Source organism: Callospermophilus lateralis, unplaced genomic scaffold (assembly GCF_048772815.1).
Source record: "Callospermophilus lateralis isolate mCalLat2 unplaced genomic scaffold, mCalLat2.hap1 Scaffold_84, whole genome shotgun sequence".
NCBI lineage: Eukaryota > Metazoa > Chordata > Mammalia > Rodentia > Sciuridae > Callospermophilus > Callospermophilus lateralis.
In genome coordinates this window covers 3,349,967-3,369,799 of record NW_027516477.1, presented here as the reverse complement: position 1 = coordinate 3,369,799, position 19,833 = coordinate 3,349,967, and the positions used below count along the sequence as shown (strand labels likewise).

The following is a 19,833-nucleotide window of genomic DNA, read 5'->3' as shown; positions in this document are numbered from 1 at the left end:
TTCTAATCTGAAGAGCTGCTATCCGCTAGGAAGAACTAGAAAGCTTGTGGATTTAATCTCTCAAACCACATAAAATGACAGATGGCTAAAACTGTGAAGTTGAAAATGTTAAAATCTTAACTTGTGGGGCTGGGTCTGTAGCTCAATGATGGAGCACTCACCTAGCATATGTGAGGCACTGGGTTCTATCCTCTGAACCACATAATAAATAAATACCTACCTACATACATAAAATAAAGCTAGAAACAAACCCTTAACTTGTGTAAAGAGGTTCACGTATTTGATGTATCGGAGGTAAAAGGGCAAAACAAAACAAAAAGGAGCTGCATCTAAGAGAGTCAGCAAGGTGGACACTGCTGCTCTGCTGCATCCACAGGAGCTACTGCTCACCTGGGAGGATGTGTCATTCACCACGGCAGGTGCAAGGCACAAGGTTAATGGAGAGTCCTCCTGCCCTGCACCTCCCTCTTTGGATGATGATGCTGAGCAATGTAAGCAGTGGGTGTTGGCTTCCTCTCCCTCTCTTCCTCTGGACAGCAGTATGGTCTGTACTCCTGAGTGACCACTTCTCACGCCTTACTATGGCATCCCATCTCCTGCCACTACACAATACATGCCCTGTGTCAACCCAATCATTTATTCATCTATTGCACCACCAACCAGTCATAAAATAAAATATTTGCCAAATGTATACAATGGACCAGATCCATTCTAGGCATTAGGGGAGCAATGCTGAACAAGACAAAATCCACCCCTCGGGGAGCTTACATTCTGGGGTGGTAGAGAGAAAGAAACATCTTAACATGTTTGACAGGGATGACCTGATAATGTCAGTAGTGAGGACGCTATGCAGTGAAGACAGGGTGGTGTAAGGGAATAGAGAAAGAGCGCAGGGAGCAGGCAAGACCGCTCCAAGGAGGCCCTCTGAGCAGAAGCCTCGCTGATAGGATGGCATGTATCACTGAACTGGCACCAAAAGGTTCCTTCCAATATCACCAATTTTATATCTATTAGAGCAGTTATTCAACAGTTTTGGAAAGATGTAAGAAAAAAGCAGGTGTTCTTTACATATTAAAAATAAGCTGTCTAAGCAGATTAGAGGCAATTACAGTGGCCCAAGCCAGGGATAAGGAGGCAGTCCTGGTAAAGACTCCCCAGATGAGAACCAGCTGCCGAGGTGGTAGAGGAGTAGATCCCTGTGGAGTTCAAAGGCCTCCCGCCCCCTTCTCCCATGCTTTGTTCCTCCTCTCTGTGGCAACCCTATAAAGGGGGTTCTCTGGCAGGAGGAAATGCACAGAGAAGGGGATATTTCAAGTTTACACAAGCACATACAACAGAATTCACTTCAGAAACCATGGATTCTGAGGAGATGGACATGATCAACCTGATCTAAACGTGACACAACACAATGCATAAAGAAATATCCCATGGGACCCATTAATATGTACACTACTTATGTTTTTATGTATCAGTTTAAAAAAATAGTGACTGTTCATCATCAAACTGTTGGGTGGAGCCACGGACAATTTTGCATATGAAATCGTAATGATTTGTCCACCAACCAAGTTGTAGTAATAAAAGCTGGCTCAGGATTCAGCCAGCCGAGTCTCAGTTTTAAAAGAACACAACCATTCTCCTATTCTCTAAGCAGATGACACCCTCGGAAGACTTGCTCACCATTCACAGCAAACCTGGAATGCCACAATGACAGCCCTGGGAGAGCAGCCAGTGCTTCTCCTCAACAGAAAGAGGCAGACACATTTTTGGCTAAAGGATTCTCCTTCAGGGGTACCGAAATCTCCAACCATAAATGCAATTTCTCATTTTCTGTTCCCATAACTTCTTTCTTAAAATTTCTCTGGAGGGCTGGGGTTGTAGCTCAGTGGTACAGTGCTTGCCTAGCACATGTAAGGCACTGGGTTCCATCCTCAGCAAATTTAAAAAAAAAATAAAAATCACTGGAACATCTTACTTCAACAACCAAAACTTACAGAATACATGGTGACCCCAAACCAGCCTGTAATGCCAGATGTTCATATAACAAGCAAAAATCCCAGACCCAAATTACTGAGGCCCACAAATTTCATTCAGTAGTACTAACTCTAAAAATCCTTCACCAGATTATCAGATATTCAAGTAGATACAGATGATCAGACCACAGCTGATGAGGTAACTTACAGAATTTTAAACTACAACACATGCAATAAGGAAAGGAAAGTAACTGATAATAAATTTCCTTGTAAGAGCTTTAGCCTCAGGCATTAATGTTACAAGTAAATCAAGAAAAATCAATTTTAAAGCCAATACTGCCACATGTTATACCAGGCAATGGGCTTTGTATGCAGTAGCCTACAATCTAATTGACTTGGAAATAAATTTCCAATCTAAGTTGCATTTAATTATTTTATAAGCAGTTCAATAAACTGCCTAACTTCCTTCCTGCTATAAAAATTTCCCTGCATTTAGATTCCTTGAATAGCACAGCACATATCACACATGGTTTGAGAATCACTGCAGTTAAGAGTTAAGTTGCACATACTGAGTATTGGACTTCATTTTCAAAGGCAGTATTGTTAGCCTTTATATCAACACAATATTTTCAATGGTTGCACTAGATCCTAAATGAAAAAAAGAATCAATAACTGATTAAGGTGTTGAGACACTGCAGGGACACTCCACCGACGAACGCTGGTCAAGTCTCTCTCTTATTCCTGAGCCCAAACAGTTCAGATGCAGGACCCATATTTCATATGGCAGCTCATGAGAATTTTTGCAAAGGCTAAGGCCATCAAGCCTCTACCACATTATAGTCTGAGTGAAAGTCAGAAAAATGAGGAAAACATAGGATCTGACTTGAGTAAAATAAAAGACAGGAAAGTATAATTCATCCTAGAAGTATTAAGCATCCCAAGGGCTCATCAGGAAGAAGGGTCTCAATCCCACAGGCAAATTTAGAAGAGAATGTGACTGGGCTGGTATTGAAGCTTTCCTAGGAAAGACACCTCTGAAGAGGGAGGAGAATGCCATCGGGAGGCATACCTAAGTCAGAGAGGACAGGGGACTACAAGGCCGAAGGCACTCAGAGTGCTTCAGTCTTGGATTGACAAATATTCAAATATAATAGCCTTATGAACTCAGAAAGAGCTGAGATTCTTACCTTCTCCTACTTACCACCCACTGTGGTTTGAATGTGTCCCCCCAAATTCCTATGCTGCTGGCATTTGGGTGGGGCCTCTGGGAGATCCTTGAGATTGGATGAGGTCATGGCCTCATGATAGCATTAATGAGGAAAGAACCCCACCTAACAAACTTGCTCTGTCTTGCCATAAGATGCCCTCTGTCACACAGTGATGCTACAGAAGGCCCTTACCAGATGCTGAGATGTAGGCAGCATACTCTTGAGCTTCATGGCTTCCAACACTGTGCAGCAAAATGCTTTAGGACTCAAGCATTTTGTTATAGCAACAGAAATAGGCTAAGACATTGCCTATTAGGCTACAGATAAAAAGCTAACCTGAGATCTGTTTAGAAAGGGCACAAGCCTTCTGGTCTAAACCATCAACAGAAAGACTGAAGAGCACCTATGTTGGCAACTGTCTACCCAAGCCGCTGAACAAATATTTACAGAGAACCTACTATGTTCTGGCAATGCTCTGGCCATGGAGCCACAACCCTACACAGGGTAACCTCTCCTTCAGTCTCAGATTCGCTAGGACTCCAACATAAATGCTCATGTTGCCAGACAGCCTGCTGCACACTAATGGCCTCAGCTCTGCTTCACTTCAGCTCCTCCATGTGCTCACGTCATCTCTTATAACTATTTCACTTCTAAAAGAGGACTCTAACATTTCTAGCCAACCACAGCTTCCTACTCTGTTTTCATCACTTCCTCTTGAACAGGCCTTTCTATGACTTTATGCTTCCTGGTCTCAGGTCATGAAGCATCAAACTATGGAATGGTTGCCCATTTCCCTACAGGGTTCTGGGTCTTTGTGCTCCACTCTGCTTTCCAGTTTCTAATTTAGACACGTTGTATTTCTGACTTGGGACTGCAGAGAAGGCACGGACAGCACAGATCCTGGCTTTGGAACAGACTGTCCAGCTTCGGTGGGGACTTCACTTCAGCCTGCCATTCCAAGGCTCCTGTGCCATAGTCCCTGTGGCACTGCATTTTTCACTTTTCTTCTGGCTCTTAACTAGTTGGGATGAGAGAAGTTGTCCCATACCAAGTGCTTTGTCCCCTCCTTTCCTTACCAGTCGTTCAGCTCTTTCTGTAGTCTGTCTTTCTGTACCTCGTCTCTAGGCTGAAGTGATTAAGTCACAGGAAGTGAATAGTATTAGCACCCTTATAAGAGAGGCTAAAGGGTGCTTCTGTCCCTTCAGCTTAAACTTCCTAGCTTTCAAAAACCATAAATACATTTCTATTATTCATAAACATCCCAGTCTAGGGGATTTTGTCAGAGCAGCCTGAATGGACCCAGGTTCCTGACACGTCTATCCTTTGAGTTACTCATCTCAAACCCATACTTCCTACCCCACCCTGGCTCTGGCTATTCTGCTTCTTTACTTCTCTCTGCACAAAGCTTTATCATTTGTTTGTAAGCATGGTCACACTCAAGGCACCACCCGCTTTCCCCTTCTCCTCAATCCCTGTCACACAGTTTACACAGCTAAAACTTCAGTTATATCTGCTGCCTCAACTCCCTCATGAGTCGTTTTGTCACTCATTCTTTATCTTAGCTACTACAGCTATCCATCTAGCATCTAGAACAAAGCTTGGCACTAAGATGGTTCAATAAAAATTGACTGATGAAATGAACCAACCTTTTATAATGTGACTGCCATCACCATTATTCCATTGAGAAGACTTGTTGACCTTAAAACCTCCAAATCCAATTTTCTCATGTCTACATTCAACCGTTGTCCTCTTAGTTGACATATTTCCTTTAATGGCTCTTTTATGACATTCCCCTTGCATCTCTTTCTTCCTTCTGCTGCTTGCTAAATGAGGATTATCACTCTACTATTCAAGCTCTGCACTTGGTCATCTGCTCCTCTGTCCTCTCTCTACATTTAATACAAATTCTTTTCTCCAACCATGGTCTCTCTACACAAGGCTCTACCTGTCTCTTTGATCCAGTCTCCTGCCTGAGTTCTTGCCCCATCTCTCCAATTGCCTTCCAGTTACCCCACCCAGACATCTGGCAGGACTCCTGGCTGAAAGCTTCTGCCTCTGGAGCCAGCACCCTCCTCCTCCTGGGTGGCAAAGAGCCAAGTCTAGTCTCATCTCGCTGAATTCTGCCTCAGCCACTCTATTCCCACACTTCCTGGCCTTCTCCCTCATTCCTTCTGGCTGGGATTACACTGCCCCCCTGAGAGATCAGCCTTCCCAAAACCCTGCTGTCTTTCCCTTGCTCATAAAACAAAAATTCAAAGACAACAAAGTCTAAACCTCTTGGCCAGTGCTGCTGTCTGAATGTGTCCTTCCAAAACAAAACCAATTCCCACTGCTGTAGTCATAAAAAGGTGGGACCTTTGAGGAACAGATTAAATCATAGGAAATGAATAGAATTAGCATCCTTATAAAGGAGGCTGAAGGGCGCTACCTCCCTACTCTGTCCCTCCAGTCCTGTGAGGCACTGAACCTGCACTTCTTGATTTTGGACTTCCTAGTCTCCAAAAAACATGAGAAATAAATTTCTATTATTTACAAACTACCAAGACTAAGGGATTTTCTTATGGCAGCCTGAATGGACCAAGATGCCAGACACTCAAGACCTCATACATCTGTCCTACAGCAAGTGTAATCTTATTTCCTGTTGTTGCTCTTCATCTAACCTATGCCAGAGTTAAACTATACTCTATTTCTCAAAGTAATTTATTACTTTTTTTAGAGAAATCATACTATAATTGCCAGTAGCTGAAGAAACTAGGGGATAATACAAATAGCAAAGAAACTTATGTTTTCTGACCCTGGGAACTCATTAAGCAATGCATAGCAACAAAAATGGGTAGTCCTGAGGCTCAGCCACCTACTGAACCACTGCTTATTGAGACCCTACCATAAGCCAGGTGTGGTTCTAGGCACCTGAAGGACAGTGGTAGATAAGACACACAAGGTTGCTTCACATGGGTCCCTTATATTCTAGTGGGATGAAACAACTACTCAGGAAATAAAATTGAAGAATTTCAGATTCTGATACATGCTAAGACAGAAACAGCCCAACAAAATAGAACGCGGCTGTGGAGTGGAGTATCGTGAGGAAGATACTATGCAAAGCCTCTCCTGGGAGGTGAGACTCAAGCTCAGACTGAGGGTGAAGGAGTCAGTTTTGAGAAAGGTTAGGTTAGCATCCAAGGGAAGCCTCTAGGATGGCACAGCCACAGGACTTCTGCTACCTGAAGATGAGCAGGACACATCTGATAGGCGAGATAGGCAAGGCAGAGGGCGTGCATGGCCTGGTGACAGTTTGCAGGAGGTAGTCTCTAAGGAGTTTCAAGTAGGACTGACATGCTGAACAGAAAACCTGCAGGGGGTGTGAGGTGAGAGTTCTCAAACAGTACCTCTTCTAGATGAAAATTGCTGATCATGAGGGCCTCCTAATGTAGTAAATTCACTCTTTTAAAAAAATGTATTGCCTTAATTCATGGTGTAAGCAACTGCTCTGTGTTCAGCAGAAACATCTGAATATAGCTACAGCCCTGGTATGAAGGCTGCTGTTGTTCAAGTGGCTCTTTCACTCAAAGATACCCTAATATTGACAGAAGGCTTAGTGTGCATAAGACATCGTGCAAGAACAAGGAACGAGACAGGACCCTGCTGCCATGGCCTTGAAACAGACGAAGAAATAATGACACCTTTGAGGAACATCACTACAACTAAAAGGACAGAGTGCTGTGGGGTCTGCAGCATGATGCTTCCTCTCAGACAAAAGCACAGGCAGAGTGGCCAGGTGGTGAGTGGGAAGAAGTGTGCCTACAGAGGGAACAGTATGGTGCAAGTGGAGGAAAGTGAGCTCCGGCACGACTGAGGAGCACAGGATGAGGACTGGCAGGGTTAGAGAAGGAGGGGATATTGACAGCTAGTCCTGCAGAGGATGAGGGCCAGCTTGTGGAGGTCCCTTTAAATCATAAGAGACTCTGACGTGGCTGCCAAGGGAAGAGTGGCCCAGGAGGGAAAGTGAGAGAGAGGGGCTGGGACAGAGTGGTGGGTGGCAGAGAAACAAGGTATAGACACTGAGTTATCTAGGAGGTAAAATGCAAAGGGGAGTCAGGATGACCTGGCCTGCAGCTGGAGCTGCGCATGATGGGGCCGTGACCCAGATGGAAGAGGAGCTGTCTGTGTGGGGGAATGCCCCGAGGGCTGGACATGATGGTAGTGAGTGCTAGACTATCAACAGGTGTGTGAGTGAGTAATGGGGTCTATACAGGCCGCTGTCAAGAAGCCACCCTTTATAAAGACAGTACTTAAGGGGCTGGGGAGGTGGCTCAGTGGAAGAGTGCTCGTCTAGCACGTGTGAGGCACTGGGTTTGATCCTCAGCACCATATAAAAATAAGTAAAATAAAGGTACTGTGTCCACCTATGACTACAAAAATAGTAAAAAAAAAAAAAGAAAAAGAAAAGAAAAGAAAAAAAAGACAATACTTAGAGCTGTAGGAGTGACTGGAATGGCCTGAGGATTGGTGGGATAAGAGGAGGGACCAGCAGAGCTGGAAAAATATCCACCAAGAACAAGTCTTAGTAAGACTCCTTTTCTCCATGCAACCATAGCACCTGGAAATAGTTCTTCAAAATCTAATTTTGGTGTATATTTGTCTGCCTTCTTTAACTGGCTTCCAAGCTTAGAAGGAAGGGATGTATCTTCCTTATCTACTCCTAAATAGCAGTCCTGAGAGCTCAGTGCCAGTCACACAGTAGCCCCTCAAAGAGTTTGCAGGATGCTTGAACAAACAAGAGGACAGTATGCTTACTTGCCCAAGAAGATGTTATCAAAGATATACTTAAATCTCACAACTCAACAACAACAACAAAATAACTTGATTTAAAAATGGGCAAAAGATCTAGGCACAGTGGTGCATGCCCTATAATCCCAGCAGCTTGGGAGGCTGAGGCAGGAGGACCAGAAGTTCAAAGTCAGCCTCAGCAACTCTGTGAGACCCTAAGCAACTCAGCGAAGTCCTAGCTCTAAAAAATACAAAAAAGGGCTGTGGATGTGGCAGTGGTTAAATACCCCAAGTTCAATCTCTAGTACCAAAAAAAAAAAAGGTAAAAGACTTAACCAGACGTTTCTCTAAAGACATACAAATGCCCAGTGAGTATGTGAAAAAGACACTCAACATCACTAGTCACCAGAGAAACACAAAACAAAACCACAGTGAGATGTCACCTCACACCTGACGGGATGGCTACCATCAAAGACCCCAGAAAATGAATGTGCTATATTCATGGAGTTGAGTATTACTCAGCCTTAAAAAGGAAGGAACTCTGATATATGCCACTGTACAGAGGAACCTTGAGGACACCATGTGAAGCAGAATAAGCCACAAAAGGCACGTCATGCACAAGTCCACTTAAGACAAACACATAGGCCACGCTCAGACACAGAAAGAAATAGCAGTTGCCATGGGCTGGGGGAAAGTCCGCCTCCACCTGCCAGGACATGCCCCTTTCTGCACCAGGAGGGCACAGCACTGCTGGGGACTCCAGGGGAGAAGGCCCAGGACAATGACCCTTGCTTTGTAGTGCTGAAACAGAGGCTCTCCCCACATTCTCTCTTTGCTTCAGCAGAGCAGTTTAAGCCAAAGCCCCAACGCCTAGATCGACTTGAGGGCTGCCTCCGTCTCTGATTATTTCCTATGTTTGTGAGAGGTGTACATGCATCAGACTTCTGTGTATTTCTCCGGTTATTTCTGTCCTTTGTTAGGAAGTCCCAACTAAGAAGTCATAAAGATGATTTTTACTCTAAGTGAATAAATGAAGATTCGGCCTTCACGCCAGAGTGCTGTTCAGCACTAGCTCCCTCTGATTATTTACTACTCATTCATTTGACTGGCTAATACAATAAGGCATTCTGGTTAAGAGGCAAAAACTGTTCTCTCCCCTATTAATCCTAGTTTATACAACAAATTCAATTAAAGTAAAAAAATGACTGAAATACAATTTGTCAAAGATAACTGAAGTGAGTATAATAAACTCATGAATGTTTACCAGACTGGGTATACTGACACAGTGACTTTTCTTTAATATCATTACCTGAACAAGCGTATCCAGTGTGAAGATGTGCTCCCCCCGAACACTGTAGAACTTGACCATGGCACTCTTCAGAAGGGGACCATTGGGGAGCTCGCTGAGTTGGGTCTGCCGCTCCATCCCAGCAACTGCCAGCAAGTCTCCCTGTGTGCACCACTGAGCTACCACCTCTGAAACCATACAGAAGAGACACTCAGCATGAGGATGCAACCCTCCTCAACTGCCAGTCAGCCATACTGGCATGCATCTTCAGTAGTTTAAAACATAGAGATGCTAACCAAATATACAAGTAGACCTCCCCTTTCACGAAGATAACAACCCATTTCTTTTATTTTAATTAATTTATTTTAACTAGGTATATATGACAGCAGAATGCATTTTGATTCATTGTATACAACTGCAGCACTTTTCATTTCTCTGGTTATACACAATGTAGCAGCGCAACACATGTGCAGTCACACATGTACTTAGGGTAATGATGTCAGTCTCATTCCACCATCTTTCCTGCCCCATGCCCCCTCCCCAACAATCCTCTCTTTTAAGACTTACTATAAACAAGCTGTTACATGGTTGGAGATTACAGTTTCTCTAAAACATATCTAGATCAGGTAGAAATCCAGATATAAGAAGGTTGCCATGTTAAAGGTGGGTGTGGTGGAGCAGCTGCTTGGGAGCCTGAGACAGGAAAATCACAAATTTGGAGGCTAGGCTGAGGAACATAGTGAGACCTTATTGAAAGAGGGGGGAGGGGGAGGGGGGGAGGAAGGAGAAGAAGAAGAGGAGGAGGAGGAGGAAGAGGAGAAAATGATGATGATGATGGTGATGAGGAGGAGGAGAAGAAGAAGAGAAGGAGGAGGAAGAGGTAGAGGAGAAGTAGTAGTAGTAGTAATAGTAGTAGTAGTAGTAGTAGTAGTAGTAGTAGTAGTAGTAGTAAGAGAAGGAAACAGAGGAGAGGGAGGGAGAAGAATAAGAAAAAGAAGAACTGTTTTAACTATCTCTAAGCATTTCCATAATCTATCTACACCAGCATTTCCACACTGAGACTGTGGAACATTTCTGCTAAGCAAGTTAAGTGATAAAACCTGTGACCCTATACATGTCACATCAGTGTTTCCCACTGCTGTGCCCACCACTCCCAGAGAAGACGCCGAGTTTGTACATGCTCAAAGTAAAAAGTTGAGTCAAGGAAGCCCATGTTTACTCATTTGATACCTGGGTAACACTAGGCAAGTAAATCTCTGATGAAGGATATACACACATACAAGGGTACTGACTTCTATTTAACACTTTTTTTTAATGCTGTCAGACTTAGAAAAGAAGATAAGCAGTCTTGCTGGGGGGCAGGTAGTACTGTCAGAGAAATTTTCACACTAGAGATGCCAACACCCATCTACAAGCCATTATTTAACTAACAAGTAGCTGTTAAATGGTTTGTCTTATCCCAGTGTGAGCAATTACCTAGTTCTTGCTGGTGAACAGATCTATAAGTACCAACAAGATTTATAGCATTTTTTCTCTCTTAAAACCACAGAACCATAATCTGGCTTATACTAAAAGCTCTGAAATCTATATCTAAGTAGCCCATTTTGCAGAGAAGCTGAACTGAATTAAAAGAAGGTGCACTGGCCAGGATAGGCACGTATTCAATTGCCGGGGCTATAGTGCAGCAACTTCTAAGCTCCTTCTAGTCACATGACCATAACATCCCTCTAGTTCACCCTTGGAAAGAGTTTCGGTGCTAATTCCAGTGCTTGCTGAAGTCACTGATGCTCTTGTACAACGGCCTTGAAAGTGAGCACACTCCATGAAGCAAGACACCTCATCAGGTTTGCTGCAGCCGAAACCAGGAGAGCTGAGCTGCAGCAGTTATAGACAAACACAAATCAATCCCAAATAGTGACAATACCAATAAAGGATTTTTTGTATGAATAAAGTTAGACACAAACCAGAAAACAAAAAATAAAAAGAATCAAGTAAATATCCTGGTAAATAAAATTTTTAAGATGTCAGAAAATGGAGGTTAGAGGATTTGTGCCTCTTCTAAAATGTGCTCTGAATATTCACTGCCAGGTCTAGGTCTAGAGAAAATCCTGGTAGGGATCATGAATGAAATAATCTTCAGTGAATGGCAGTGTTAAGTAGGTACACAAGAACACCAAAAGGAGAAGCAGCTAATAGTCAAAGTGCTAACAAGACAGAGTCTATGGACTCCTGGGCAGAAACATCACTGTAATATGGTAGGTAATAAAGATGCCAGCACTGTGGTTGCAGTGGCAAATGCCTGTAATCCCAGCGGCCTAGGAGGCTGAAGGAGGATTGCAAGTTCAAAGTCAGCCTCAGCAACTTAACTAGGCCCTAAGCAACTTAGCAAGACTCTGTCTCAAAATAAAAAATAAAAAGGGGTCATTTTCTGCCCCCAAAATAAGCCTTGCTAGGTGCTTCACCATTTGACTCCTCTGCTGAACACCAAATAAAGAAAAGCCTGCTGGAAAAAATAATAATAATAATAAAAGAGTGGGCTGAGGATGTTGCTCAGTGGTTAAACCCCTGGATTCAATCCCCAGTTCCCATCCCCCACAAAAAAACACAGATGGTAACACTAAATTCCATGACTCCTCATCTGACCTGTATTGATTCGTACCATTCTTTTATTTTTTAAAAATATTCTTTGAATTTTGTCACAAAATGGTTTTGAAAGTAAGAAGCAGGCTGCTTGCTGCCCTTATAGTGCTGGCCTGGACACAGATGTCCTCATCAGGGGCTGAGTTTCTGGGTTTGGAGTTTAAAATTGTCAAAAAACAACAAATCGAAAGTAAAACTGAAAGTAAAAGCAAATGTTCATTCAATTCCCAGATATCACTATGATGAAGAATACAGAAGCCCAGATGATTGGGACAGAATTTTTCTGTTTCAGAAATGTTTTGTAAACCATGTCTATTATATTTTAAAAAACAATCTCCAATATCCTTGCCCAAGGTTTCTGTAATAACTTTCTTATTCTTTAAATCCCTGAGATTGTATTTAAAATAAAACTTAGGAGAAACAAATGAATATTATATTCAGTATCCTTCTTTTGACTCTCCCTAAAACTCCTGGCCAAGAGTTTCTAATGTTCCCCATTCGGAGAACTGGAAGTTCAGAAGCATGCAGGTGATCCATCTTCCAAACACACTTATTTTCTCAATGATTTGGGGCTAAGACATGGGGGGCATTTTGGCCTCTTAAGTGTTTGCAAAGAAAATCAGTAGACTGGTCTGGGGTTGTGGCTCAATGGTAGAGCATTTGCCTAGCATGTGTGAAGCACTGGGTTCAAGTGTCAGCACCCACATATTACTAAATGAGTAAAATAAAGGTCCATCAAAAACTATAATTTAAAAAAAGAAAAAAAGAAAATCAGGGCTGGGGTTATAGCTCAGTTGGTAGAATGTTTGCCTTGCATGTGTGAGGCACTGGGTTCGATCCTTAGCACCATATAAAATCAAATAAATTAAATAAAGGCATTGTGTCCATCTACAACTAAAAAAATATGAAAAGAAAAAGAAAACTAGCAGATTTACACTGCTCAACTTAAACCAGACAATCTTATGGATCTTTCTTGGTAAAAGCTGGGGGTCAAATTTTCATCTAAAGTTAGCAGTGAGAATTGGTTCTTTCATGTTAACAAGAAACCTCTTTTGTGGGATTAGTGCTGGGTTCAAAGGAGGCAGCTAGGTTTTAGCAGGAAAAGAGTGGTCTCTTAACAAACACCACATACACTGCAGCTGCCTCGTGGCTGCCTGAGGTTAACCCAGCCCTCTGTCCCTTAGGTTTCCATAGTAATGAATCACCTTTCTGTTAGTTGACTCTTGTTTGTGGGCACATGCATATGCACGTGGTGCGAGAGTGAGAGGAAGGAGACAACAGCAGGTGATTCCTCTTTAGAAAGGCCGTTTTCAGTGAGTATAGTAAGGACTGGAAAAAAAGGGCCCATATCCACTGAGGACCAATCTGCTACCAGGGGCCCCAGCATCACTGACCCCTGTCTGTTCCCTCAGAATGAGTGACGAAATGCTAAGAGGAAGAAATTCTGCAAAACAAAGCATGGGGTGGAGGCCTTTTATTTCATGGCACACAGGGATGAAAGAAGTGCCTTTGAAAGCTGCTTACAGTACTGAGGTACCCAGCTCCTCGGGGAACACCTGAACTCATGACTGAATCACTCTTCCTCAATAAAAAGTAGAAGTCATAGAGGGTAAAGTCCGGGGGAATAAACCAACTCAATGCTTACTGTGTCCCCAGCTGGGTTCCTCGCCTGGTGGAACTTCCTGGGCAGTAGCTACAAAGCAACATCAGACCCTACTTCCACCCCAATCCTAGAAATCTGCAGCAAAAACCAAGGGTGGCAGGTAGTGCAGAAGAGGGCTGGTCACAGGGACAAGGGATGACCTGGAATCCTAATTCTTCTGCACATGATATAAATTACAGCACTGGTGGTAAGTCAAAGAAAGGGCATGTGAGTCACCTTTTTCCCCTTGAAAAGTTGTCTAAGTTAGTTACAGAGAAAGACCCAGGGGATCAGAGACCTTAGGGATAGGTGACAGACCTGTCTGTGATAGGGTAGATGACTGTGGCCAACTGCTCTTTTCTCTTTTATTTTTTAAATTTATGTGGACAAAACATAAATTTAAAAAATAAAAAATACTGCTGTTCAGGCTACATGTAAGATCAAGTCTAAAATATTCTGATACCATGACAGAAAAGAGAAATCATCTCCATGAGGTACCTCCTGGATGGCACCAGTTCACTTCAATTTCATTCATCTTTCTGAAATTAGGAAGACTTAGTACAACGGCATCTCCCCTCCAGGAAGGTGTAAATAATTGAAAACATTTTAGACTACATTAAGATTTCTAGTTAGGCAATGACTACAATGCTGAATTTGTCTGAGTTTTTAGAACATGACTCAGGTAAAAAATCTTTACCTTAGTGAGGGCCTCTTTAAATCACTCCTCAAATCACCAACTCCTCCTCTTATACTCAGCACCATTGATGGGGCTATGTCAGAAATGCTGCTACAGCACAACATGACTTGATAGGTATAACATAAGTCAACAGACTTAAGGAGCCAAAAAAAATAGTTTCCATAAGCAAGATGGTAAAAAAGACTGAAAAATTCATCTTGTGAAGAAGAAAGAGGAACTGAGTGGTAATTATATTATTTTCAGTCATGACCAGATATTTCATAGAGAGCAAATTCAGAATTCCAACAGTAGTGGCAGATTTTTAAGAAAAAAATAACTTGGTTAAGAAGTTTGAAAATGTAATTTGTGAAGAAGAATGGAGATTAGATTACTAACTATATGGGGGAGCTTATGATGACCAAACATATTATTTAGATCCATGAAAGACAGAACATTCAAAAAACAATTTACAGAAAAGCAAAGGAATTTAAGTTCATCATCAGCATGAAAATATTTACTTAGCTCATAATGAGGCCTATCTGTGTGGTATGAAGGAGGGCTTCTCCATACTTCATGCTGCACAGGACTTTATAGGCTAAATAATTCCTTATAAATCTAGTTCTGAAACAGCAGAAGGGGATACCTAAGAAGGAGTATAACCTGCTTCTAAAAATATTCTATATTTTTAAAATAGAATTAAGTAAGGCTTGGGGGTATTAGAGATGTATGATATATTTCGGTCAACCATCATATATAGACCTGATTCCTGAAGAATTCACACAAGCAGCAGCAGCAGTACAGGACAGTAACTCTCTAGACTGACATCCAATTTTGAATTTTGGCAGTTAACTAGGTTGCAGTCAAGTTCCTGGCTGGCTTCTCACCTCCCTTTTCAGGTTACAGTAGGTCCTTTGAAAATATTAGCCAGAGGCAATCCAGGAATTTCTTTCTTTCTTTCTTTCTTTCTTTTTTTTTTGGTGGGGGAGGGTACTGGGGATTGAACTCAGGGGCATTCAGCAACTGAGCCACATCCCCAGCCCTATTTTGTATTTTATTTAGAGACAGGGTCTCACTGAGTTGCTTAGGGCCTTGTTGTTGCTGAGGCTGGCTTTGAACTTGAAATCCTCCTGCTTCAGGCTCCCACAAGTATGCATCACCACGCCCAGCCAGGAATTGAATTTTTAAATCTTTCTACACTGCACAATTCAATCCTCAAGAAACAGACTGTTTTTCCAAAGAATTCACCAGGGCCACAACATCAGTTAATATTCTTGAATTGAAAAATTTAGAGCATTTCCAATGCCTATGGCCACTGATTTTCTATCCAGAAGGCAGCAGTGCTTGATGCCTGCCCTTCACATCCACGCCTCCATCTGGCCGTTGCAGAACCTCCACAAGTCTTTCAAGGTAGCATTACTGCACAATGATTGGTACCTTAATAAGCCTGTCAAATTCTTAAAATTACAGAGCTTCTGTGTAAATGATGATTGTACACCATCTGCTGCCTCAGGAATGGCAGGTGCTAGTATCCGTTTACTGTGCAGACAGTGTGAACCAGATGCAAACACACATACACCTGGGAGGGTCATTCTTGTCAGAGTGAAGAAAGGAGTAGGGTAGGACAAAGACTGATGGGAATCCCTCTTCAAGATAAGACCAACTATGGAGTTGTCAGGTAAGCAGAGGAGCTAGGGGAGTGACCTGTGTTAACAGACTTCATTAAGCCCAGAAGAAGTCACTGCAGAGGACAGGAATCAATAAGTACCACGTGTGTGACACCAGCCCAGAAGGCATTTGAGCACAGGGCTGCGGGGATGGGGCATGGCAGCGTTTTGTACCTTTCAGCCCTGAGCGGATGACAGTGGGAGACAAGTCATCGTAGTTGTTCATTAAGCTGATGTCTCCTGAGGTGAAGCTGACAGTGACCAGAAGCTTGATGTTCTGCACTGGGATGGGGTACGCTGCAGGACCATCTGTGGAAACACAAGTGCCAAGTGAGAAGCAGGCAACAAGGCTGTGCTCTTGAGTGGTGCCCTAAAAACTGCCCAGTGATGCAGCTCTCACTCTGGACTGGGATGTCACCAAATGAGGCAGTTACTGCACCATTCAGGAGCCACACAAGTCATCAGTAGAGCACTAGCAGAAGACCTCAGAATGAGGAGAAGGACATGGAATATGCAATCCAAGGCAACTGCAAGGTAGTGAAAATATGTGTGAAGTTTATTAACTTGTATATTAATGTGTCATGCAAATTAATAAATGCAAATTATTTTAATGCTATACAACATATAAGAATAGTGGGAAGGAGGATAAAAACATTTTCTTAATTTGGGTCCAAAGCATCAAAAAAAGCTCTTTTCAATACTAAATGCTCTTTCATTGAATGTTGAAGGCAGTAAGCAACCACAGTAGTCACAATCAGTTCTTTCCCGCTTAAGTTTTTCCCATAAGAGACTGAAAATCTGGAAAGAAGGCTGAAGTTGGATGTGCTATATACGCAGCACCTGGCCACCATAAAGAAAATCCTGCTTTGCACATTCCAGGAGTGCTTGTATGTGAGGGGCTATGGACTGGGTCTTCCACATGTTATTTGAGAAAGTGAAAGTCCCTCTACATACCTGGTTGAGGCAGGGCTCTTTCAGAAAGTATCATGGTCACATGAGCTCAACTCCAGCAGCCATCCAGGGTGGCCTGCCTGATATTCATCTGACTTAATGTCTTCATGCTAAGACACAGCACTATACCTACCTCTGCACTCCAATTCTCTAAGCCACCAAGAATATTGTTACATCTGAAATGCAAATACCTGTCATCCCCTAAAGTGCTCCCTGCTTCTGAGAAGGGTAACTGGCTAGAGGAGCACCATGGTCTGACTAATGTCTTGGGCTGACTCTGGACTTGCTTTGTAAATCTGGTCTCTGGATCACATTTCTTCCAGTAATAAAATGGTTTGAGTGAATCTAAATTCACCCTACTAGAAAGGAGTTCTGAGCTGAGTCCATATTTTGACTTTCTTGCTCAGAGACTGTAGAAATATGACCAATGATTCACCTGACGCTGTTGTCTATTTGGAAAAGGAAAATCACCATCCAAGTGGATGTATAGGTACTAGGAAATCTCTCCCTCTCAAGACCCAGTGATCTGGAAACCCTACAGCCAATCTTAATGCTTTTCACGTGGGAAACCATCCTTCACACAACATGCAAGTTGCTGGGAAGCATACCATATTATTTCTGTCTCTGTGACAAGAGGGAGAAGTACCAGTGGAGACAGAGGCTGATGGGGGTGACTTCCAATTTTTTCTGGACCAGTTCCTCCTAGGATGACAGGCCCTAAGTGGCAGGAGAGGTCAGAAACTGTCCAGGACAACAGCCTGCAACAGTGTGACCATTTCTAATTAAGGGGCCAATCCCTTCCACTGTGTCATAATATATTTTTCTTAAAAAAATTTTGGTGGGTGCAGAGTATGGGACTCTGGTAAAGGATATAGGCCAGTGCTGCATACTGACTCTGGTGAAGGGCAGAACCACACCAGAGGGTTCCTTCTACTTTTTTTGGTCTTCTAAGGGGAGGAGAGATGAAACACACTGCTTGAGCAGAAGAGGCTGGAGTTGCCTAAAGCAATTCCCACCAAGAGTGTCTGGTATCACAGTGAGGTCACGGAGGGTTGGGGGGGATCATGTGACCTGAGAAGGGGTTTAGCTTCTGCCTGAATCAGGAGAAAACACAGGCATGAAATATGGCCCAGACCCTGGCCTTCACTGTGGCAAAACTGATTCTCTTCTCATGCAGTAAAGCTACAGGCTTCAGAACCCTGAGGGATCTGTCCACGCCACACATGAAGCTACTTAACTGCACAGAACTCTCCATCTTAAAGCTCTTATTTCCTGCTCAGCAGCAAAACCCCACAGCACCCCAGGGACACAGGAAGAGCCATCTTTATTCTTTACATCTAAGAAAACCTAATCCCATGGGGCATAATCAACTTCACCCTGATCCTGAGAAAAGGGACAGCAGAGAGGAAGCAGTCACACCAAGAGGGGAGATCAGGCCAGTTGTGCCTTGCATTTCAGTTCAAGAACCCTTCCCAGTAAGTTAGAGAGCCGCAATGGCAAACCTTCACCCTTTCTTTTCCAAATCAATTCTTTCTCCTTATGGTGCTTCGGTCTGTTAAATGAGTAAGAAAGAGAGGGCCAGCGAGCTGGCTACCTTGGGGAGGGGAGTAGTCGTCTGAGTCGGTATCACTCTCGCTGCTGTCTTCCACCAGGAAGATGGGGTAGTTCCAGGACATGCTGAGGATGCCGTCAGACTCATGCAGGAGGATGTGGGCCAGCATCCTGCAGTGGCAGTCCATGACAATTACCTGCCTGTCGGCCGTGCCAAACAGCACCTGCAACCAAGGACCAGAAGCCTCGACTGAGTAGGACAAAGTGCTGTGGTTTCTGGCAAACCTTGTTTGTATCAACTGGTTTTAGGACAAATATATATTTAGACTAAAAAAAAAAACAGTGAAGTGACTGAGAGTGACTTAAAATATTAAATAGCAAACACTCAGCTGGACATTATTGCAAGAATTCTAGACCTCCAATATTGAAAAATGAACTAACAGCAAAATGAACACCTTAGGTTGTATGGACATTTCCAAATGACACCAGCAAAATTTATTTCTGTTTTGTGTTTTTTCATTGAAGAAGGGTTAAGAAAAGACAATATTAATTTACTTTTCTGGAAAATAAAAATAAAAAAGAGATTTATTATAATTCTCTTAACTTTAGAAGAAAATGTTTAAATTTGTTGGCCAAAGAGAAAATATATACCACACAAATCACTTATAGACTCAAATCATTTTATAGACTCAAACAACTTGGGAGAAGTCAAATAGGCTGACCATACCACGAAGTGATCAGGCCAGGCTGGCTGCCTGACTAGAAAGGCTAGAACTTACACCCAGAGAAAGTTACTCGAGGCCTCTTTGTCCTTGCTTCTCTTTGCTCTTGGGCTTCTGACATAACCTCCTTACAGCAGATGGCACAGCTGGATCTTGGCACCTGGCAGTTTGGGTGCCCAGTGGGCACTCATAACCATTTTTTTGTGTGAAATGAATGAATTACAGTCAGTGACAATGGAAGGCAATTCTGCTGATGACTGAGATAGACTAACTGCCAGGGAAAACATGGTGCGCTTAAGCAATATTAAGTTCACAGAATTACAGAGCTGTTTAGAGTTGTTTTAGAAGAAACCAACTATTTATCAAATATTCTATTAATCAATAGCTATATTTTAATGAATGAACACTAAAAGAAGGTTAAAATAATTTCTCCCAGAGCAATGATGAGTTCATTAGTGTATACTGCATAAAGGAAAAGCAGGTTGTATTTTTAGTTCTTGTGGTGGTGACAATGTAAAATTAAAAGTTAAAACTTGTTAACCAAAAATATATTAAAATTAGAAAGAAAAAAAACCACCATTTTAATTTAGAATATTTCAGAGCACCAAATTTCTGATCAGTGATTCTGAACCCATCACAATCAAGTGGGTCTTCTCCCAGTCTCAGACAAGACTTAGATGTTCAGGCCACATATGACCCCTTTAACTCAGAAGATATGGTTCTGAAGATAGGGTATTTCTCTTTTTTATGGTTC

The 19,833-nt window shown here is 42.7% G+C and overlaps 1 protein-coding gene across 1 annotated transcript in view; it reads right to left on the bottom strand.

Moving 5' to 3' along the window:
• The window catches only part of LOC143386710 (tubby-related protein 4-like), a 33,602-nt gene extending 15,057 nt beyond the window's left edge, over positions 1 to 18,545 (bottom strand). The window contains 3 exon segments of the mRNA XM_077108495.1: positions 9,255 to 9,421; positions 16,030 to 16,164; positions 18,401 to 18,545. Of these exon segments, the coding sequence (XP_076964610.1) occupies positions 9,255 to 9,421; positions 16,030 to 16,164; positions 18,401 to 18,545 (447 nt within the window).
• Between the last annotated feature and the right edge of the window lie 1,288 nt (positions 18,546 to 19,833).